The sequence below is a fragment of the Exophiala viscosa genome (genome assembly GCF_022695815.1).
Source record: "Exophiala viscosa unplaced genomic scaffold EDD37scaffold_2, whole genome shotgun sequence".
Lineage (NCBI taxonomy): Eukaryota > Fungi > Ascomycota > Eurotiomycetes > Chaetothyriales > Herpotrichiellaceae > Exophiala > Exophiala viscosa.
The window spans coordinates 1,865,227-1,887,038 of NW_026944354.1; the positions used below are offsets into that span (position 1 = coordinate 1,865,227).

Here is a 21,812-nt window from a genome sequence, read left to right on the forward strand (position 1 = left end):
ACTTGGGCGAGATCTCATACCTCACTCTTTCAGACTATTTCTCTGACTTGACGCAGTCTGCTTTGTTTCACCCATGCCATAAACCCATACCAACGACTAGCTATTCGTCAAGCTAGCGATTTTCCGAGCACCCCTTAGCAACCATCATCACTGTTGTCCACATCTTCAACATGGCCGACAGCATCGAGCCCATCGCCATTGTTGGCATGTCATGCCGCTTCCCCAGCGAGGCCAAGTCCGTTGATGGCCTCTGGGAGATGATGACAACAGCCAAAAAGGGACACTCCAAGATTCCTGCGGACCGCTTCAATGCCGATACCTGGTATCACCCGAGTCACGATCGACGAGGAGCAGTGAGTCCATTCATTCCGCCATCTCAACGGTCGATGAGAAGATATCAAGAGATGTCTAACCATGAGTGACCAGGTCAACACCAAGCATGGCTTCTTCTTGGAGGACGATATTTCCCTCTTTGACGCTCCCTTCTTCTCCATCACCGCAAAGGAAGCATCGGGCATGGACCCAATGCAACGTCTTCTCCTGGAAGTGTCGTACGAAACCTTTGAAAATGGTCAGCACATTCAATATATCCCTTACATTCTCCTGAACACTCCTGCTTCCAATTCCGTACCGCCGATACAACAAGATGAACATCACTGACCCTCCTTCTAGCCGGTGTCCCAATGGAAAAGCTCGTTGGGAGCAAGACCTCGGTCTTCTGCGGCTGCTTTACCGGTGATTACGATCTTCTTTCCAACCACGACATTTTCGACCATGCCCCAAACGCAGCCACTGGAACCGGAAGGGCCATGCTGTCGAATCGTGTCTCGTGGTTTTTCGATCTCCGTGGATCCAGTTTCACCGTCGACACGGCCTGCTCGTCGAGCTTGTACGCCCTCCACAGTGCGTGCCAGTCGCTGCGACTGGGCGAGTCCAGCCAGGCCTTGGTCACCGGCTCCAACCTCGCTCTTTACCCCAGCATGTTCCACTCGCTCACCAACATGCATTTCCTCAGCCCGGACGGCATCTGCCACTCTTTCGATGACCGTGCCAACGGCTACGCTCGAGGTGAGGCCATTGGTGGCCTTCTCCTGAAGCCACTGTCCAAAGCCCTGGCCGACGGAGACACCATTCGTGCTGTCATCCGTGGGAGCGCAACCAACCAGGACGGCAAGACTCCCGGTATCACCATGCCCAGCCCAGAGTCACAGGCGGACCTCATTCGTTTTGTCTACGCACAAGCCGGCCTGAAGATGTCCGACACGAGTTACTTTGAGGCACACGGCACCGGTACTGGCCTTGGAGACCCTATGGAGCTTTCGGCAATTGGAACGACCTTGGGCGCGGCCCGCGAGGCTGGTCAGACTCCTCTCTACGTGGGCAGTATCAAATCAAACATTGGCCATACTGAAGGATGCTCTGGTCTGGCCGGTGTTATCAAGTCAGTGCTGCTCCTGGAGAAAGGCATGTTGGTGCCCAATGCCGGGTTCGAGAATCTTAACCCGAAGCTGCGGCTGAAGGACTGGAATCTCGCTCTGCTGTTGAACACCATGGCTTGGCCCACGTCGGGCCTGCGCCGTGTCAGTGTCAACTCCTTCGGATATGGAGGTTCTAACGCACACGTCATTATCGATGATGCTTACCACTACCTGAAGAGTCATCACCTCATTGGCAATCACTCGACGGTGGTCAACGATGACAACGACTTTGGATCAGACTCAGGTGTCAGTATGGGTGGAAGTGACGCCAACACGCCTCCCCCAGAGGAAGAGGATGACGACCACGTGCCAATTGCTGGCAACAACAGATTGCTGGTCTTCTCAAGTCTGGATCAGGCCGGTCTCCAGCGGCAGGCTGCGAGCTACCGATCGGCTTTATCCAAGACGGAGAAGAATCAGAAGTTGACCACATTGGAATACCTGGATCAGCAGGTATATCTGGACGACCTGGCCAACACTCTCGCCAGCCGCCGAACCAAATTCGATTATCGCAGCTTCGCCGTCGCCGACTCTACCAGCACGTTGACGAGCAAGCTGTCCAAGGGCCTGCCAAAACTTAAGAGAGCCCTGAAAGATAACAACATCATGATGGTTTTCACCGGTCAAGGCGCTCAGTGGGCCCAGATGGGCAGGGAGCTTCTGGATCGACCTGTCTTCCGTGAGGCCACAGCCAAGTCACAGGCGTACCTGAAGAAATACGGGGCGACCTGGGATGTTTTTACCGAGCTCTCCAAGGGCGAAGATAGCAGAATCGACTCACCCGAATTCAGTCAGCCGATCTGCACCGTTCTCCAAGTCTCCCTTGTGGCACTCCTCCGCCACTGGGGTGTCACACCCAAGGCGACCGTTGGCCACTCCAGTGGTGAGATTGGGGCTGCGTATGCCGCTGGTTATCTCACCCACGAAGATGCGATCAAGATTGCATACTTCCGAGGCGTCTACTCGGAGGACGTAGCACGCCGACTTGTCGACCGCCAAGGCATCATGATGGCAGCTGGTGTTTCAGAGGCCGTGGCTCAGGAGTATCTTCAGAAAGTCACTGACGGTGTTGCCGTTGCGGCATGCATCAACAGTCCATCCAGCGTCACGCTATCTGGAGATGTGTCAGCCATTAACCAGCTGGAAAGCATGTTGGCTAAAGATGGCAAGTTCGCACGCAAGCTGCGTGTCAAGACGGCGTATCATTCATCACACATGCAAGTCATTGCCGACGACTACCTTCGTGCCATGGGTGACATCAAGCCACTTCAGGGCAATGCCGGCACTTTCATGTACTCCTCGGTGACCGGCAAGTTGGCATCGGCTTCTGACTTTGACGCCACGTACTGGGTCAAGAATATGGTTGGGTCCGTGCGGTTCTCTGACGCAGTAAGTGGCTTGCTTGTCCACTCAACCAGCAAGTCTGCCCGCCGCAAGACCCCTGTGAAGTGGAGTGCCGTGGTCGAACTTGGTCCTCACGAGGCTCTCAAGGGCCCTGTCAACCAGATCATGACGGCTGTCGACAGCAAGCTTTCCTCCAACATCATCTACATGGCGCCAGTCCTTCGAGGCAAGAATGCACAGATCACGGCATTGGAAGCCGCCGGCAACCTGTGGTGTTCAGGTCACTCAGTCGACCTGGCCAAGGTCAACGGGTTTGACCGACAACTTGCCACCAGGAAAGTCCTCTCAGATCTGCCCACCTACCCATGGAACCACTCCAAAGGCTTTTGGTACGAGCCTCGCATGACCACCGCAAAGAGGTTCAAGAAGGAGCCACGAACTGATCTTTTGGGTGCTCCCATTGACAACCAGAACGATTTGGAGCCGCATTGGCGTCAAATCCTGCGCATTTCCGAGAACCCGTGGATGGAGCACCACGAAATCACCGGCACGATCCTCTACCCCGGTGCTGGCATGCTGATCATGGCCATTGAGGCTGCTCGACAACTGGCTGACCCCACCCGGTCTTTGAAGGGCATTGAACTGCAAGATGTCGTCTTTGGTCGTGGTCTGGTCATCCCATCAGGTGAGGAGGCTGTGGAAACCTCCCTCAGTCTGCGACCACACAAGACCTTCCCTCATACCTACAGCTGGACTCTCTACTCTCTTCCCGCAGGAAGCTCATCGTGGGTCGAGAATTCCTCGGGTCTCGTGGCTCTGATCTACCATGACCGAACCGAGGCGGTGGACGGGATCAACACGGAATGGGGCTTCCAGTCTTCCACTTACGAAGCCATCAAGAAGACCTCGACGGTCAACATCAACATGGACAAGTTCTACAAGGACTTGGCTGCCATCGGCATGGGTTATGGCCCCTCTTTCAGGAACCTGACTGAGAGCAAGGCGGTCCCCGGCACCTTCCGTGCTCACGGTGTGATTACCATTCCCGAAACCAAGGCCCTTATGCCACATCAATTCGAATACCCACATCTCATTCATCCAGCCACACTGGATGCCATCTTCCATCTCCTGTTCGCGGGCTTCGCCCAGGATGAGGGCATGAAAGAATCCGCAGTGCCAGTCAGCATGGAGAGGATGTTCATCGCAGCTGAATGCCCTCAAGGAGCCGGCACTCAGTATTTCGGATACACCGAAGGTACCATGGCGGACGGTCGCGATCTTGCCGGAGACATCGTCCTGTCTGATGATCAATGGTCGGAGCCCAAGGTTGTAATCTCCATCAATGCCCGAAAGGTCACCTCCAGCGGGTCAAACAGCGATGGTGCCTCTTTGGATGAGATCAAGAGGACGGCTGTGCCTGTCTGGAAGGAAGACTTCTCCTTCATGGAGCCAAGCGTTATCGAAAGCTTCATCCAAGACAACGCCCAAACAGCTAGCGCACAGCTGGCTCTCTGGCTCGACCGCGCATGCCACAAGGACGCGGACCTCCGCGTGCTCTTCGTGGCCGACAACATGTCTACCGATCTGCAGGAAATCATCCGCAAATTTGGACCGGAAGAAGGTCAGATTCTTCGATTCCGACAGCTCACAGTTGCAGCCAAGGATGAGGCTGCTATCGAGGAGATGAAGACACTCGGACTCGACAATTTGTTGGTGAAGTACCAAACCATCGACCTGAAGGCTTCAGCCACCGAACAGAACTTTGCTGAGAGTGCATTCGACATGATCCTGGCCGGTGCCGCACCTGCAGCTGGAGCTCAACAGGCTGCATCCTCTCTCAAGCCATTGTTGGCACCGAATGGTAAGTTGATCTTCACCAGCACCATCTCAGAGGATCCCAAGGACAACTGGCAAGCCATTTTTGAGGACGTTGGACTGGTGAAGGTTGCTGTCTGCCAAGAGCCAGCGACCGAGGCTGTCTTGGCAGTCGGCTCTGCTGGTACAAAGGAAGAGTCGGCTCCACAGTACAGCAATATTGTCTTCCTGAAGAGAGACATCGTCTCGGCAGAGCTGGAAACCACAATGGAGAAGCTGTCAAGCCAGCTCAAGACGATCGGGATCCAGACCGAGGTCGCCACCCTCAGTGCGATCGAAGATGTCCAGGAGAAGGGTGTCATCTCCTTTTTGGAAGCCGAGACTCCCTTGGTCATCAACTGGAGCAGCGGAGAGCTCGAACAGTTCAAACGCCTGGTATTATCGACCCCATACTTGATCTGGATCACTAGAGGTGGTCAGTTGATTGATTCCGAGGCTCTGGAATTTGCACCAGCGACTGGTCTGCTGCGCACGATCCGAACCGAAGTACCTCAGATCACTCTGCCACACATTGATTTGGCACCCGCCGTCGATTTAGCTGCCAAATCCACCACCGACTTGATCATGAAGGTTTTCAATGCCACAGCACGAGAGACAACGCAGACACCAGAAATGGAATTCGTCTCGTCACAGGGCAAGGTCTTGATTCCGAGAGTGGTTGAAAACAACAGCTTCGATCGCGAGATTGAGTTGCACTCCGCAAATGTCAGACCGGTCATGGCTCCTCTGCACCAGGATGGTCGCCCACTCAAGCTCGAGATTGGTTCGTCTAGAATTCGCTGGGTTGAGGACGAGGAGGCAGTGTCAGGCCTGGCCTCCGAAGATGTCGAGATCAAGATGTCGGCGGTGGGCTTGAGCAGCTTGGATGCTCGTGCTCTTGCTGATGCGTCTGGAGCCGTGGTCGGCCGAGAGGGCACCGGTGTTGTCACTCGTATCGGTTCCGCTGTCAAGCGCTTCTCTGTCGGTCAAGAAGTGGCCGTCCTCAAGGCTCACAGCTACAGGACACACCTACGACAAGATCAGTCCCTTGTCCAGGCTTTGCCCGCGAAAGTCTCGCCGGTCGAGGCAGCAGCTCTCCCGACCACCTATTCCGCCGCATACTACGGCCTGGTTGACCTTGCCCGCGTCTCCTCGACTGACAAGGTACTGATACAGGCTGGCAGCAGCGGCTTGGGCTACGCCGCCGTGCAGATTGCACTTTGGAAGGGTGCTGATATCTTCGTCACGGCTGACCCGACTGCCACTCCAACCCTCGTTGCGTACGGCATCCCTGCAGACCAGATCTTCGACGAACGAAGCGGCTACAAGGTGCAGCTTCAACACATTGCTGGTCCCCTGGATGTCATCTTCAGCGCAACATCGGGCAAGCCGCTTCGAGATTTGTGTGCTTTGATCAAAGACTTTGGCCGTTTCGTCAACGTCAGCTCCGAGGCGACAACGGAACAGCTCTGCCCAACCCTCTTCGCACGCAATGTCAGCTTCACCAACATGGACTTGGAGCGCCTCTTCAGCAGCCCCTTGATGAGCCGGCTCCTCGGGAAAGTGTTCAGCTTGCTCGACAACGGCTTCGTCGGCCCCATCCCCACCACGGCACACTCCGTCTCCCGTCTGCAAGAGGTGGTTTCCTCCTTCGAGGGTGCTCATGGTGTCACCGTCCTCCGTCTTGACCAAGACGCGGTCGTCTCCACCGCTCCCCTGGCCCCACCAGCTTTGAAGCTCGACCCTGAAGCGACCTACGTCCTCTCTGGCGGTCTTGGTGGCCTCGGTCCTAACATTGCCAGCACCATGTACGAGGCTGGTGCCCGCCACTTAGTCTTCCTTTCCCGATCTGGCGCTCGCACACCAGAGCAGAAAGCCGTATTGAAGAAGCTTCAAGCTGGCGGCTGCAAGGCCGACGCACTGGCTTGCGATGTCAGCGATGCCAACGATATGCGAAAGGCCATGGATACGGCAGCTCGAAACGGCTGGAAGATCAAGGGTGTCATCCAATGCGCCATGGTCCTGCGTGACTCAGTCCTCGAGAACATGACCTACGACAAGTGGGTCGGCGCCACCACCTGCAAAATCCCCGGAACCTGGAACCTCCACGCCTTCCTGCCCGAGGACATGGATTTTTTCATCGTTCTGTCATCCGTAGTCAGCGTCATCGGAAACACCGGTCAAGCCAACTATTCGGCCGGCAACTCTTACCTGGACGCTCTCGCTCACTACCGCCACAACAAAGGTCTTGCTGCCACCAGTCTGAACATCGGTCTCGTCACCGACGCCACTCACTTCACCGAAGACTTCACAATCGAGAACTTCCTGCAGCTTTACGGCCACTTGGTTCCCGTGTCAGTCGAGGACAAAGAAGTCAACATTGCCTTGACCGCGGCCATGCGTGGCGTCACCTCGGACGGCGTCAAGGTGCCGACACAGGTCGTGGTTGGCATCCGAGGCGATCTCGATCGCGAAGGCAGCGTCACCAGCTTGTGGCCCAAGGATCGCAAATTCGACCACCGAGCCAAGTACAAGGGTACCGGCGGTGGCGATGGCAAGGTTCCGCTCAAGACCATCCTCGCTAACGCCAAGTCCATTGGAGAGGCTGCAGAAGCAGTCGAGTCCGCTCTGCGATCCAGTGTCGCAACCTCAATGGGCTCATCACCCGATGAGGTCGATGTTGACAAACCACTGCACTCTTTCGGAAGTAAGTTCAAACCCCCCTTGATGTGAAAGACTGCGTCACTAACACGTTTCTTTCACAGTCGACTCCCTCAAAGCAGTCGAAGTCCGCAACTGGCTTTTCAGAGAAGCCAAGGCCGACATCTCGGTCTTCGAGATCCTCAGCCCAACGCCGCTGAATGTTCTCTCGACCAAGATTGCTGCAAAGAGTAAAGCTTTACCTGCCGACATCACAAAACAAGCTGCGGAGGAGCTGCAAGAGTAGATTTCCAGATTGGATGGCATCAAAAGCATGTGGGCATGAACAATTTGGGATCAAGAATGTGAACATGGAGTTTTAGGTGAATTCGGGTATGGATTGGATGTTGTCTGGCTTAAAGTGTCTTGTTTGATATGGCATGTAGGATTTGAGATTGAGCGAGTGCATAATAGATTTTCCTTACCTTCCACTCGTCAGTCTTGGCCAACTCGAGACAATCCTAGATGTTCATGAGAGGATGGCAAGTTCCTGTCGAGACAGATGCAACACCTCATGATTGGTCAGCCTCGCTAGCAGCATCCTCGCGCCCGGGTATGCGCCGCGGACATTTTCCGAGCGGGTTATTCCCTTTCGTCTTCTTCAGCCTAATAAGACATACTCACCCTATCCCAATTCATCTATCAATGTACCATGCAACGTCGATTCATCCGAACCCCAAAGGTTCCCCTCAAACCCCGCCCATCATGGAGACATCTGCCACTGTACCATCTGTCGATTCGGCTTTGAAGCGATCATAACCGGCTGACACAGGTACCTCGACTGCTTTCATTGCCGTTGTTAGGCAACACGGCACATTGGCCGGTCGCGGTAGTACCAAAATACATTCAACGGCGTGGGGAGGTATAAAGCTGTGATGGGGTACTCGAGCGGTGAGGTCGACATACTCTTTCCACCACAAACGGTGAGTCTTTTGCATATTGAAGCATGCGTCCAACACTATTCCTCCTTTCGAGCATCGTCTCATTCGTCGCAGCCTATGTGGTAAACAACGGGACCTCTTGCTATGTCTATCCAGAGTCCTTGACACATTTTGGGCAACCAGTCGACGACACGCCATCCATCCTGCAGGCTTTCGAGCTCTGTGGCACTAATGGGTCGGTGATTCTGACAAACAACACTTTCTACGTCAACCAGGTAATGAACACGACTGGACTGACAAACTGCAACGTTGAACTCCATGGCGAGATGGTATGGAGCACCAATATCCCTTACTGGTTAGGCCATAGCTACTCAGTAGTCTATGCCAATTTGTCAACAGCATGGTTCTTTGGTGGGGAGAATGTGACCTTCAAAGGCTTTGGCACTGGGAGATTCAATGGCAATGGTGACTCAAGTCTGACTGCCGAATCACCGAAATGAGACTGATCATGATCGTACAGGCCAAGCATGGTACGATGAAAACCGCAATAACAGCAATCAACCAGGCCGGCCCATCGCGTTCACGATTCTGAATACCCAGAATCTTTGGATGGACGGCGTAACGTGGAGTCAAGCACAGTTTTGGCATTCTTTCATCTCTCACTCGCAGAATGTGACGATGTCAAATATCTACATGAACTCCACTAGCAACGACGAATGGTTCACTGTCAACACCGACGGCACGGATACCTGGAATTCTCAAGATGTCTTCTTCTACAATTGGACTGTTCAAGGAGGTAAGTACTAGTACCGAAGAGTGCTAGACGACTGCGTGTTCCTGCCATTTACTGACCCTAGCCAATACAGGTGATGACTGCATCGCCATGAAAGGCAATAGCACAAACATCATATCGAAGAACATCACCTGCTATCGTACGCATGGCATGCCGATTGGCTCTGTGGGCCAGGATCCGACTCATCCGGACTTCGTGCAAGACATAGTCTATGAGGATGTCCATCTCATCAACTCGACGAACGGTGCCTGGATCAAAGCCTGGCAAGGTCAATCATCATCCGTCAGCAGTAATGGAGACTCAGGTGGCGGTGGTGGCGGCTTCATCAACAACGTCACCTACCGGAATTTCAAACTTGAGAACGTGGGTCAACCTATCAGCATAACTCAGTGCGTTTACGGAAGCGACCCCAGCGTCTGCGATACCAGCAAGGTGTGTTCAAGATCCTGTTGTCTAATGTCGGAAGACTGACATTGGGTGTTCAAAGCTACAAATCTCCAATGTGACCTGGGAGAACATCACGGGGACATCTCACTTTGACGTCGGTTCGATCATCCACTGCTCTCCGCTGGTGCCATGTCCAGGCATGAAGTTCATCGATGTCAACATCACCACCGTCAATGCATCGCTGGGAAGGCCAAGCTTACCTCAGGTGAATCTTTGCGCCAACATGATCGATCAGAATGCGACCGGCACCCTGGCGACTGACATTCCTTGTGATGGGTTTGCTCCAAATGATATGCCGAATGTACTTTACCGCAACTGGCCAGAGCTTCTGACGGAGGTCATACTCAGTGTCACGGTCCCCACGGCTCAACGGGATAATTGTTTGCATCCAGGACCTGATCCAGCGGCCGCTGGTTGCGCTCCGCCACCGTACTAGAATGCTTGACGGGAAAGAAGTTGAGCTGAGATGTTGCGAACACTGTACTAACTACTAGCCTTACCAAGCAAAGATCCGAATGCTGGCAGTTCCGTTCGCTGATGATCGTCATCACCGTAGTACTTAGCCAGCCGCTATAAGTCCCACTTACACTCTGAGCAGTACAGAGTCAATCTAACAGATTGAAACGTTTGCGGGATCATGTGCCTCCTTACGGAAGCCGGTAGTGATCAATCACGACTGACCAGACGACATGTCATGCTTTCACCGGCGACATCATGAGAATGGAAACGTGGTCCTAGCCTTCGTCACTCTGCGCCGCAGCCTCTCTAGCAGTCCGCATGGCGGTGAAGGCGTCCATGCACTCTTCAAGTTCTGCTCGGCGTTTCTCAAGATCCGGCCACATGAAAAGATGCATGCCGTATCGAGCGTGGCCCCCAAAGTCATTGAGTGCGCCCGGCGCAGTAGAGATACTGAGGTCCAGGACAACTTGGAAACACATCTGGAAAAGCATGTGTTCGTTGAACAGTCTGCGCTCCGGGTGCATGAGGTCACCCACACGAAGTGCGCCCTGAAGAGTGACAGAATCATGTTCGCGGGCATGTCCACGTAGGGTCTGGATGATATTGTCCAGTCGCGCGTGATCAGGCGCCGGCAGTGGGTGCTGGGTTTCCGCAGCGAACCTTGCAAGCCGATGGTGCCCAAAACTGGTCACCTTGTCTTCAATGCCCTCCTGAAGCATTGCACGGATTATCGCATTATCTACGATCTCTAAACGGATAGCGTAGAGGGACTGCCGGATGACCCCAAGGAGATCATCATTTTGACAGCACATCATGCTCACTAGCACGTCAAATTCCGTCGCGAGATACTTTGGCATATACTGCTCAAGGACCTCACGACATTTCCAGAGTAAGTCATCACGTGCAGCGATGTGGGATCTGGCTTTGGAAAGAAACTCATTCATTTTCTGGAGGTGTCTCATGACACCGAACACTGTTACGGGAACGCGGCCCAAGGGGAGGTTCTGGGGAACGCCTTTTCCGTCCAGCAACTTTTCCCATCTCAAGCGGAGGTCCCGGCGCTTGGGATACTTCTTTGACCACGGGCTGCGGCATGCATTCGTTGAATGACCCGCAGTGTGGTGCAGCAAACAATAGTGTCTGAGCGCAGGATCATCTACGACTAGTACCTGTGGAGGATCCTCAACACCACCATCGCTGGGGGTGGAGTCTTTGATCTCTCCTTTGTCCTCGTCCTGAGGTGAGTCAGAGATAAGTGCTCCTTGCGCAGAGTCATCTTGACCATCCTCAGTCTCGCCTGACATTGGACTTGAACTGTCCTCATCCTGACTTGAGTTGTGGATCGGTGCGCCTTGCTCGGAAGCACCTTTGACATCCTCAGTCTTGTCTGACATTGGACTTGAAATGTCCTCGTCCTGACTTGAGTTGTGGATCGGTGCTCCTTGTGCAGACACTACAGAGTCAGCTTTGCCATCCTCAGTCTTGCTTGACATTGGACTTGGAAAAGTCTGGGTCGGAGATGGTTTCCTTGCCAGAAATCTCGTCAGTCTGGGAAGAAAGCGTCGCATCTTCATGAGCATGCTTCGTTTCTTTGTCCTTGATCCCGCAGTGGGAGGACCAGACTGGTTCGTGCCGAGCACATCAGCTGGGAGCTGCGGCCGGACGGGGCCGTTGCATTCAAGACATGCTTCGAGCGTATTGCCTCCCCATCTCCATGGAAGCTTGCAGATGGGACACAACCACTCAACGATAGTAGACGTACTAGCCATCGTGCAGTGTAGCGAACGATACAGTATGTATGCAGAAGAGAGAAAGTGAAAGTCTGAGGAGCCTTGTTTTCGGCGAAAGATACAGTATCCGACCTCACAAAAAGCTTTGCAAAATCAAAAAACGATTTAGCACGTGACCTTAGCAATGCGGCTTGGCGCGTCCTAGCAACCATTTCAGATTCAAGTTGCACCTGTCACACCAGTGATGCTTTACGGTCACACTACAATAGCGCAGCAGGACTTCAGACTAAATCAAGGTCAGCCGAAAGTGAGCTGAGTGTCAGCTGCTGACGATGCTGTTTTGCTCAGAATTGCAGAAACGTCGGTCTTGAGATTTTCTTTCCTTTCTCGATTAGGTCCAAGCGAGTGAGGCTTCAATTCACGGCCCGTCTGTCGTCGCATAGTATGCTACATTATTTCCAACCGCCAAGCCGCAGCGAATGTCCACAAGTTCTTCCAGGTATGAAAACAGCTGTTCCTTTTCTCATTTCTCGCTTTTTCTTCCAGCAATATGTACAGTAAATAGTACTGATCATGTTGCAAGTCTGACCGAAATCTGTGCTAGAATCAAGCTGGACTGATGCAGAAAGGATTCAATGCGAATTAGCTCGATTCAATCCTGGTTCGTCGACTCGGTCCGGGGGTTCATCCTGTCTAGAAGCAATTTGTGTTGGGTCCAGGCCATCTCCGCCTCGAACAATCTGAAATCGAAACAGGTTCAAAGTTCAAACTTCAAGTTGTTCAAGGTCTCATCAAGGTTGAAACTGACTCTGACTGGATCCAGCTGCTTCTGACGCATTTCTGACCAAAACTTGCACTGATCGATCCGGATCTGTAGCGAGACTGATGTGATTTTGGATTGATTGCGACTGGACTATGAGCTAGGGACAGTCTGGGCTTAGGTAGAGCTACAGTACTGTGTAGTATATATTACTGTACAGTAGTATTACAATTTAGGTACAACAATATCGCCAGATCGAATGTGATCTCTAGATATAGGCGTGGTACTAGTAGCAAGGAGAACGGGAGTACAACAATCGCCTGAATACTAGTACTAGTAGTACTGTGTTATAGTAATGGCAGTAGGTTCAATACCATCAGTGCAATACTACGTAGTCCCTGCTAATGATAGAGGAATGCCAGGCTGACTTTTTGTGGAAGGCACGACCGGTCAATTGACGGAAAGTACGACTCGAGAAACGGAAGGCACGATCAAGAATCCTGACAAGGGAAGGCGCGATTTTGACGTTTATCGAATACGTGGCATTGGAATCACTAGTAGCGGTTTAGCACCGTTGAGAACGGGCTGGAAAGTAGGCCGTGCAGTCAGAACGTGGGCTTGTCAGTACTAGTAGACAATCAAGTCTGACAGACAAAACCCCTAGTTTTGTTAGGTGCCCTAGATTTGGGGTTTAGGCATGTGATAGAGAGCACGGGGGAGGTCAGCCGCTAAATCTGGCGGTGCTGATAGGCTAGTTTTAGCCAATTTCAAGCTTGATCAAAAACAGATGTTGCCCGAAAAACACCGCCGGATATTGATAAAAGGAGGGTCTGACGGACAAGAAACCGTTAGTCAGACATTCCTCCATCCCTGGCGTGCGACATACTAGTAGCACGAGACCTAGGAAGACTTATTGAGACCTGTCGTAATCACAGTTCAACGCACAACTTCAAAGTTGCCCTTAAAGTTGGCGCCAACCTGTCCAGCTTCCGGGAGTCTCGCGGGGATCAAACAGTGCATTTTGGCTGTAATACAGTATGAGGACACCCTGCGAGACGAAAACCAAGGAGGAACAGACGGGGGAGAACAGCAGGAAAAAGAAGCACAAGCACAAGCAGTCGAAATCGTGCCATTCTTCATTCATGGCAGCCTCTTTATCGTCTGCATTGTCATCCAAATCCGTGTCGTCCTCGACATCATACTTCATTGCGGCTGGCTGGCCTACTTAGTACTACAGTAATGTACTATGTACTACTGTACTTAGTAGTGCTACTTTTCCTGGAGACAGGCTCGGTGAACAACATCATTTCAAATTATGTATCCCACCATGGAATCTCACCCTCTTTTCTTCCCCCTTCGAAGCGCTGAGAGATTTCGAGCTGACGGCGTCCATCAATGGGGATTAGTACCTCACCTTTGTACCGAGCTTGACAATACCGGATTGTTGACAAGTGAAAGAGAATTGAAAGTCTGGGGGCTCAATCAGTGTAAAAGAGTGAAATGAACATGCCTTCCCGTACTCCTCCGGACGACAGCCTGCTTCACATACTAGTACGATTGCAAACCCCAGGCCACCTTACAGCGCTGAATGGCAAGGATTAGAGTAATCATTCTCACTGGAGCTTGCGCCGACCTTTTGCTGCCGCTTGTACGACCAATGAGGCCGGGGGCGATGTGTTGATCTGGACCCGGTAGTACGGGACTTGGAAATGGAGAATAGGAAACGGAGAATACTAGTACTTATTCGCTACTTCTGGCGCGTCAAGTAGTACTGTACTGTACATAGTACTCGTAGTACTTACTGTACATAGTAGTTGAACTTCATTCGAAAGCCTTCAGCAATTGGAGATCCACACTTGCGGCAAGGCTGCACCGTCAGGGGGCTGAAGCCCGTGCACGTCGATCCCCGATCATCGACGGACATTTGCGCCATTCCACTACGACACCTGGGTCCAGTATCGGAGGCCCTGCAGTGGAAATGAATGACTGCTATGGGCTCAATTACGTCAATTTCCTGTAGACAGAGGATGTCCTCATCTCATACTGCCGAAGACGCTCGGAAGAACATCGCCATCGACGATTACTACTAGTATACACAAGTGCCTCGGGACATTGCTATACGACCAATGTATGTTGAATTGAACATCCATAGCGTCGTGCTCGAGCATCGAGAAGGAATACTATGTACTCTCTATGAAAAGGGTACTAGCATTTTAGCAAGCAAAGGCCATTCATTACTAGTGGATGGCTGAACCCTCAGAGGCCTGACTAACCTGAGAGTGTAAACCGGCAGCAACGAGTGCCTCTCACAATGTATCTACTGTATGATTCTAAGGTTAATACATTACTTATATGGCGACCTAAGAAGGTTCCATGTGTCGTCAAGCGAGGAATGTGCGATGCAAACTTCCACGAAACAAAGGCATTGGACAAGCAAACTCGATTATGCTATGCGTACTGGTATCCTACGTATGTACTGACTAACTGAAACAAGTAGCCGAAAAACTGCAAACACAAACATATTCAGCAGGGGGTCTCGGGCAATGATACAGCAAAAACATCAAGTCAGCGCAACCTGGGAATGCCACTATCAAAGACCAACAGAAACAAGCAATCACTAGGAGCACATCAGACATCACATCACAGAGCCGCCCAACCGCCATACCAACCAAGAGCACCGCTCATCCTGGGAATCTTACACAGCAATACCCGCAACCTTGCCATAAGCCATACTTGACCTCCTGGGCGGTGCTGCGCTCTTTGGACCCTCTCCAAGCAGCAAGGTAACAGCTTCATCCCAACCGCGATCGTTGACGATTTCCATAACAGTCCTGCCAGACTCGTCCTTGGCCTCGAGATCGACGCCGCCTCCCTTCTCAGTCAAGAGACGGAGGATGGTGATGTCGCCGTTCTCCACAGCCTGCAGCACGGCATTCCAGCCGCGGTACATCAAGTTGATATCGGCACCGCGAGCGAGCAGCATCTCGAGAATGTCTGGGTCACGATACCGGCGAATGGCTTTGATGATGGGCAGATGTTCACCAGGAGCATTCACGGCGGCACCCGCCTCATCCAGCAGGTATTTGACAATCTCCTTTCTGCCCTCACGAATGGCACTCGTCAAAGGTGAGAAGACACCGCCGTTCTTGTCCTCGACACTGACGCCGGCGGCCAACAGCAACTTAATACTCTCGAGCTCATTGGCCACGACAGCCATTTCCAAGACACCCTTGACGGCGCGGGGGTTGTGCACCTTGGGCAACAATTTTTTCAGGATTGCGGGCCTCTTGACGGCCATGCATATGGGCCAGTCTTGGCCACGAATGCCTGGATCTGCGCCATTGGCGAGCAGGATGTCCACAAAGTCAATGCGGTCTTCGCGAATGGCCGTGGTAAGCGCGGTGTATCCTTCAGGACAGCGGTCGTTCGGACTGACTTGCTGCTCGAGCAGGTACATCAACGCGTCCTTGTTGTTGTGTGCGACGGCCTTCTCGATGATACCCTTTGGATGGTGCAGGTCGGAGCCGGCGGCGACGAGCTGTGGAAGCAAGTATGTGCGATGGTGTGTCACGCACTTGAAGGCGGGATACTCGGAAGCCATGGTGTTGGGGTCTGCACCGTTTGCAAGAAGCAGCGAGACTAGCTCGGCGCGGTTATCGCGGATGGCCGAGCACAGAGGCGTGTAAGTGCCGTCTTTCTTTGCGTTGGGGTCGACACCCGCCTTGAGGAGTATGGTGATGGATTCTATGTTGTTGATACTGGTGGCTAACTCTAGAATTCCCGGGCATTTCTTGTAGTTCCCACCACGAGAAAGAAGGAGTTGTAGAGCTTTGGGTTGATACGTGCAGGGCCACAATGGGTGTTTTGGACCAGGAAGATTGGGATCAGCGCCATGATCGAGCAGGTATGTCATCAAGTCGATCCTTCCGACGGAAATGGCACAGAACAAAGGTGTCTCTCCGACTCTGCTCTTGCCGTTGGGATCCGAGCCGTAAACGAGTAGAAGTTCCACCAATCTCTTTGGCACGGTCTTGCTGATAGCCACATCGAGCAGGGTGTTGCCATCTGTCGTGGTCAAGTCCGCGTTCCCGCCATAAGTCAGGAAAAGTTGAACCAGGTCGACCTTGTTCTCGGTGACCGCGGTCGTCAGTGGCGCCATGTTGTCGGGGCCAGCCGCTAAGTTCGGGTCGCCACCATACTTCATCAACAGTTTTGCAGCTTCGAGGAAGGTTACTTCTGTTGCTGCCAAGAGGGCCGTAGAGCCGTTCCTATCCAGGCTGTTGGGGTCGGCGCCGAAGAGAAGCAGGAGACGAACACTCTCGGCATCCTTGTTCAGCACGGCCTCCCGCAGGACATTCACATCCAGCCCACTCTCTGGAGGCACACCGCAATCCAGTAACTGCTCGACCATCTTGTGCTTCCTTTGCTGGATAGCACTGATCAAAGCTGTCTTGAGGGCTGCGGAGTTGGCGCCAGTGTTTTGCTTCGGCGTCCATCGCGGCACAGTGGAGGGATCGGCTTTGATGCGGACCACCTTGGTCGATTGTTTCTCGTTGAACTCGATCTCCGAGATCATATCTTCAATTTGAGTGAAGGACTCGGCTGTCGACAAATGGTCCTCGAGGACAATATCGGTATGTGCAGTGTCCATATGTGAGAGTCCTAGCTCTCTAGCTGCCGAGGTGGCAGTGAATTTGCTGGACCTGATGCTCGGGAGTGCCTTGAGGCTTTGTTGCTCGCTGTTACGATGTTCGACAGCGGTTGTCATCGAGTCTAGTGAATCCTCGACTCGTGGGAAAAGGGAGTAATTCGCTGTCTTTTCAGAGACCATCGTGATGGGTGGGAGGGGTGGCAAGCGGTCTGGCACGTCCGAGGCTGGTGTTTGCAGTGGTTGAACATGTGTCAGCACTGGCGACTTGAAAGACGCGGCGCTGCTTGGGTTCATGCGCTCAAGAACAGCTGCAAGGCCGGTATAACCTATGCCAATGGACGAATCGACCTTTGCTTCCCCGAGCGACCATCTGAAAACCAATGCGCTCATTCTTAATGAGTCTTGGCTTTTCCCCAGAGAGTCGCGAAGCTTGTGGATGTCGTCATCCGCGAACATATTGTGCCAACCTCTTTGAAATCTGCCGAGCCTGCCTTTTCTTTCATACTCGAGGTATTTGCTCAGCATCTGGTTGAGGACGATGAAGTCGTCGTTGGTCTGGCGAAACCTCTTGTCGAGCTCCTTCGTCATATCAACTGGGAACTGAGTGCGGGCGCGGGCTGCTTCTTGTAAGCCCGCCTCGATGGACCACAGGATGCGGGACACATCGAGAAAGTCACTGGCAAGGTGGGTGAAGCCGTGAGGTTGGTGCTTGACAGTACCAAGATACTCGAGCATGCGCACCGCGATACTGTTTCCCTGATTCATCGCTATCCCGCAGAGCTCAAGGAGAGTCTCCTTGCCCTTTTTTGGTGCCATGGCGACGATCGTAACCGCAGATGCGTCTCACTGAAGGGCGTTTGTCGTACTCCTGCCCGCACTCAATGACCCGAGTTGTTGCACCACGGAGAGGCCGCGAGTCGGGAGAAGGAGGGCAAGGAAGCAGGAGAATTGCTTTGGAGTGTGAGACACCTGTCGAGGGGCGGACTTTATTCCTCCTCGGTCCCTGATCAGAAAATTGACTGGATTTCACCCAGTATCCACCTGCATATTGAGCGTTTCGGCCACGTTCTGGGTCATTAGACTTCATGATGGCTGTCCCTGCTTGTACTGCAGCGGTTTATGCGGCCGGACCCGGATCTGAGAACACTTCCACGGGGCTTTGTGACCGTTGGCGGTGGCAAGGCGCCAGTTCCTGGCCAGACATGCCGTGTCTCGGTCGTCGTCTCGCATCCACCCGTCGACCGAGAGCTTCAGTAGTCATCGAGGCGAGGCTGTGGAGATCCCAATTGGTGCTTTGGCTTCCAGCTAGTCCGGATCATTCCAGGTACATCCCTGTGTGAGATGCAGGACCAGCTTGAGTTTCAATTGTGCAATTTTGGCCAGCTGGTGCAATGCGGAAACCAATTCCAGTTAGAACAACTTGATGAAGAATGGACTTGTGGTCTGGGGAACACAAACCTGTGGGCCGAACCTCAATCCTATGATAATGTGCATAGATCGCCCCGTCTTACTAAGTTAGGCCGATTTTCTTTCAAATCGGGGGTTCTGCCGTTAGCTTCTTCTCCACTTCCCCCTGACCCTAGGCCGAGTTTCTGCAGAAAAAGAAGCCATTGTTCGTGAACACGGGTCATAGACTGAGGCTGGACGAAAATCGTCAATCGATATTGGGCCGAATATCTCCACTGCTAATATGACAGGGTTAGCAGCTTCACTGCAACAGCGGCTCAAAGAAGCGACCTAGCTCGGAATCGTCTTGGGCACTCTTTGAGGCCAAAATGTGCTGAGTGTGCAGAAGTTGATGGATACTGTAGGACTGGGACTGTATTCGGAAACATTGGCCAGACTGAGTTTGACATCAATAAACGCGAAGGTGGAAGCTGGCTGACGGTTCGTGCCATGTGGGATTAGAGTCTTTCCAGATCTCTCCGGGCTTGCGCTGTCATGCCTGATCTGCAGCTGGGATTATCTGGTTGACACCTGACAGCTTAACTTTCCTGCAACGACATTTGCGAAGACAACAACACCGAGTCGAGCAAGTGACGAAAAACCTTGCTTTCGGTGACACAGTGCGACAGTGGGAAATTTCCTGCATCAGTTTCTGCATCTATCCCTGACATTCTTCAGCAGCTTCTCAAACGGATTTGCGCACTTGGGCTGGCTGGCATCATTAGGGTCGAAATTGGCGGAGAAACGCTTCAGGCGTGCCCTAGCGTAGACTCGGCCTCAAGCGAGGTCCATTGAGGGCAATTATTCGCGGACAAAGGTCCCGATCGTCTTGCCTAGGCTGGGACCCACGAGAAGTGAAACCTGGCTTGGCCTGGAATAAATCATGAAGATAAAATGATTTGGAAAAAGGTACCTACTAGCTTTTGGTGGACCTGGCAAAATGCACACGTTCTGGACCATTGAAGTATGTGAAAAGCAAAGGTAAAATGGGATCGTAAAGAGAGAAAAGGTTCCAACGGACCACAATCACTTTCAATTTCGGATTCCCCGCACGTCGTTTTCTTCGTCACGAGATTCTTGGCGATTGTGGTTCTAGCGGCGAGGGAAGCTAATCGTCTTGGGCTCAAGCAGCCATGCAGCAGCTAAAACCACCTAAACAATTGGTGTTTCCTTGGCTATGACTACGAGTAGCACCTGAAACTAGGCTATGTCTCTTCATCGACGATGCTCCCACTTTGCGCACATCTACTTGCTCGTAATGCTTGTCATGTTCACCAACGTCTGTGCAACCCCATCAGCCGAGAACCGAGGTTGGATCAGTCATAACTCAAAAGTACGCAGACCGAGGGCAGACCAAGAGGAGTCTCCAGCACTTCCACCGGTTCGGTCAATATCATCCGAGTTGCTGGTACAATTCTTAGGTGACCACCTCCCCTACGAGGTACGATGAACGCATGGGCTGGGTTACAGATTGCTGTACGGAGTTAGGGTGATGAGTGTGCTAAAGTATTGACTAACATTAAAGCCATGATCCCGGGAAGAATTACCAGATTGGATTCGACGTCGACAATTTTCCAATGGCATGGCTACCATGAGAGGGGCCTTACGGGAGGTATCACCAAACATGGAACAGGCAAGTGGCGTCAAATGTCGCGCTCGGCATGGCATGGAATTTGATGCATGTGTGGGTGGCGCATTATTGCCAGTCATCGTTGCTTGAATAAGACAGCTGCAGCTACAGCACACCCTGGCGGGGCGAAAGGTTTCTTCTATTCTCTATCAACCCGACCTGAGAACCGATGGCAAGGTCACCTCGTCACTCGACTCCATTAGCCTCGGCGGCAAGAGCCTCAGCCTTGGACTTGCTGTTGGGGTCGAAGAATGGCTTCTCTCCAATGCCCACAACACGGTTTCCGAAACGCTCACCAAGACCTTCGTAGTCGAAAGTTGCGGAGTGGAAGACAGAACGATTGTCCCAAATGGCTGGTCACGACATGTCAGCTTCATTCTCACTCTCCAGTACCCACCGAAAAGGAGCAGTGTGATTACTTACCAATATCATTCGAGTTCCTCCATTTGAACCGAACCTGCAGGTCGTGGTTGCCCAGGATCACATCATGAAATTTCTTGAGCAAGTCATCGCTCTCATCCTTGCTGAGCTCATTGATGTATTTCGGAAACGTCCCAAGGCCATAAATACTCTTCCAACCTGTGACTGGATTGGTTCTCACCACAGGATGAACGACAGACAAATTACCGCCAACATTGGCGGGTGAGCCTCGTGGCTTTTCGTACAGGACTGTCTTGCCCTCAGCGGCGGCCTTGATGAATCCATCGCCAATGAATGTGGCAGTCAGTCCTTCGAAGAATTTCTGGTAAGGTTTGCTGAAACGATCATAAATGTCGTAACCTGAAGCCCACAAGGTATCACCCCCAGTCTTGGGCAATTGCACCAGTCGCAGACTCGTGTAATCAGCTGGACATGTCTCGAACTGGATGTCGCTGTGCCACTGGGCAGCGTCGTACCTGCGCTTGTTGGCCGGAGCGGGTCCGAACAACTTCTTCCGCTGCAACGACGAAATGGTGCTGATCTCATTGTCGCCCACGCCAAATTCGCTTGAGTCGTTCAGGACAGGATGCACATGCAGCGTTGATGTCGATGGCTTCCCACTCAGCTCACCCAGACGCTGGATGAACTTCTTCTGCAGTTCGTTGCTGAGGTTGTCTTGCCTGCGGAAGAAGACGACGCCACGTTCACTGATAGTGATGGCAAGATCACGCAGCAGCTCGTCGGCATTAGACGACTCCAGCAGGTCACTAACAATATTGGTCGTGGGATATTCTCTTCCGATCACCGGAGTGACTTCCTCGAAGTCAAATGCAGAGTCCAGTGCACCACTCTTTTTCAATGGCCCATTGTTCCTGCTCTTGGTCGTGGCATCGTCCATGAAACCGTCAGGAGGCGAATGGGAATCAACTGGCAGGGTTGCGCTGGGTGCCATGGTGGTCAATGTGCTGCAATGCAAATTCACCAGAGAAAATGTAACAAAACTGTTGAAGGGGGCTACGTAGATGCGATTGCGTTGCTCTTATGTCTCCCCAATCTTATCTTTGAAGGGGGATAAGGTCTTGTTGGCAAGCACGTATATCACCCACGATATCGCGCAATCCCCACGCGGTTGGACGACACATCTCGTGCGGGGTCCTTGTAGACGTGGCCCTCGCCAACTGATACTAAATCGGAAGTACTGAGGACTTACCTGTCATCC

The 21,812-nt window shown here is 52.6% G+C and overlaps 5 protein-coding genes across 5 annotated transcripts; 2 read left to right on the plus strand and 3 right to left on the minus strand.

Annotated features, from left to right (window-relative positions):
- The first annotated feature begins 55 nt into the window (after positions 1-55).
- Positions 56-7,868, plus strand: EDD37DRAFT_621852 (PKSN polyketide synthase for alternapyrone biosynthesis). The gene is made up of 3 exons (XM_062816016.1): positions 56-571; positions 673-7,383; positions 7,442-7,868. Exons 1-3 carry the CDS (start codon positions 415-417, stop codon positions 7,621-7,623), a joined length of 7,050 nt encoding a protein of 2,349 aa, XP_062673143.1. The 5' UTR covers positions 56-414; the 3' UTR covers positions 7,624-7,868.
- Positions 7,869-8,385: 517 nt separating this feature from the next.
- EDD37DRAFT_621853 (putative exopolygalacturonase precursor) lies at positions 8,386-10,226 on the plus strand. Its single transcript, XM_062816017.1, has 4 exons — positions 8,386-8,722; positions 8,778-9,053; positions 9,124-9,482; positions 9,538-10,226. The coding sequence occupies exons 1-4, from the start codon at positions 8,536-8,538 to the stop codon at positions 9,931-9,933; spliced, it is 1,218 nt and encodes a 405-aa protein (XP_062673144.1). The 5' UTR covers positions 8,386-8,535; the 3' UTR covers positions 9,934-10,226.
- Positions 10,227-10,231: 5 nt separating this feature from the next.
- Positions 10,232-11,875, minus strand: EDD37DRAFT_691661 (uncharacterized protein; the record flags this gene model as incomplete). The annotated part of the gene is made up of 1 exon (XM_062820028.1): positions 10,232-11,875. The coding sequence occupies exon 1, from the start codon at positions 11,723-11,725 to the stop codon at positions 10,232-10,234; it is 1,494 nt and encodes a 497-aa protein (XP_062673145.1). The 5' UTR covers positions 11,726-11,875.
- A 3,009-nt stretch (positions 11,876-14,884) lies between these two features.
- On the minus strand, positions 14,885-18,175 carry EDD37DRAFT_256798 (ankyrin). Its single transcript, XM_062810752.1, has one exon. It carries the CDS (start codon positions 17,911-17,913, stop codon positions 15,142-15,144), a length of 2,772 nt encoding a protein of 923 aa, XP_062673146.1. The 5' UTR covers positions 17,914-18,175; the 3' UTR covers positions 14,885-15,141.
- Positions 18,176-20,359: 2,184 nt separating this feature from the next.
- Positions 20,360-21,545, minus strand: EDD37DRAFT_656262 (taurine dioxygenase family protein; the record flags this gene model as incomplete). Its single annotated transcript, XM_062818817.1, has 2 exons — positions 20,360-20,526; positions 20,597-21,545. 2 exons carry the CDS (start codon positions 21,543-21,545, stop codon positions 20,360-20,362), a joined length of 1,116 nt encoding a protein of 371 aa, XP_062673147.1.
- Between the last annotated feature and the right edge of the window lie 267 nt (positions 21,546-21,812).

Bases quoted from the DNA above. Each gene is read 5' to 3' on its own strand.
- EDD37DRAFT_621852 (XM_062816016.1), top strand. From the start codon at position 415: ATGAGTGACCAGGTCAACACCAAGCATGGCTTCTTCTTGGAGGACGAT. The intron at 572-672 runs GTCAGCACATTC...CCCTCCTTCTAG, and splicing joins GTACGAAACCTTTGAAAATG to CCGGTGTCCCAATGGAAAAG. The intron at 7,384-7,441 runs GTAAGTTCAAAC...TTTCTTTCACAG, and splicing joins ACCACTGCACTCTTTCGGAA to TCGACTCCCTCAAAGCAGTC.
- EDD37DRAFT_621853 (XM_062816017.1), top strand. From the start codon at position 8,536: ATGAACACGACTGGACTGACAAACTGCAACGTTGAACTCCATGGCGAG. The intron at 9,054-9,123 runs GTAAGTACTAGT...TAGCCAATACAG, and splicing joins CAATTGGACTGTTCAAGGAG to GTGATGACTGCATCGCCATG. The intron at 9,483-9,537 runs GTGTGTTCAAGA...GGGTGTTCAAAG, and splicing joins GCGTCTGCGATACCAGCAAG to CTACAAATCTCCAATGTGAC.
- EDD37DRAFT_256798 (XM_062810752.1), bottom strand. From the start codon at position 17,913: ATGGCACCAAAAAAGGGCAAGGAGACTCTCCTTGAGCTCTGCGGGATA.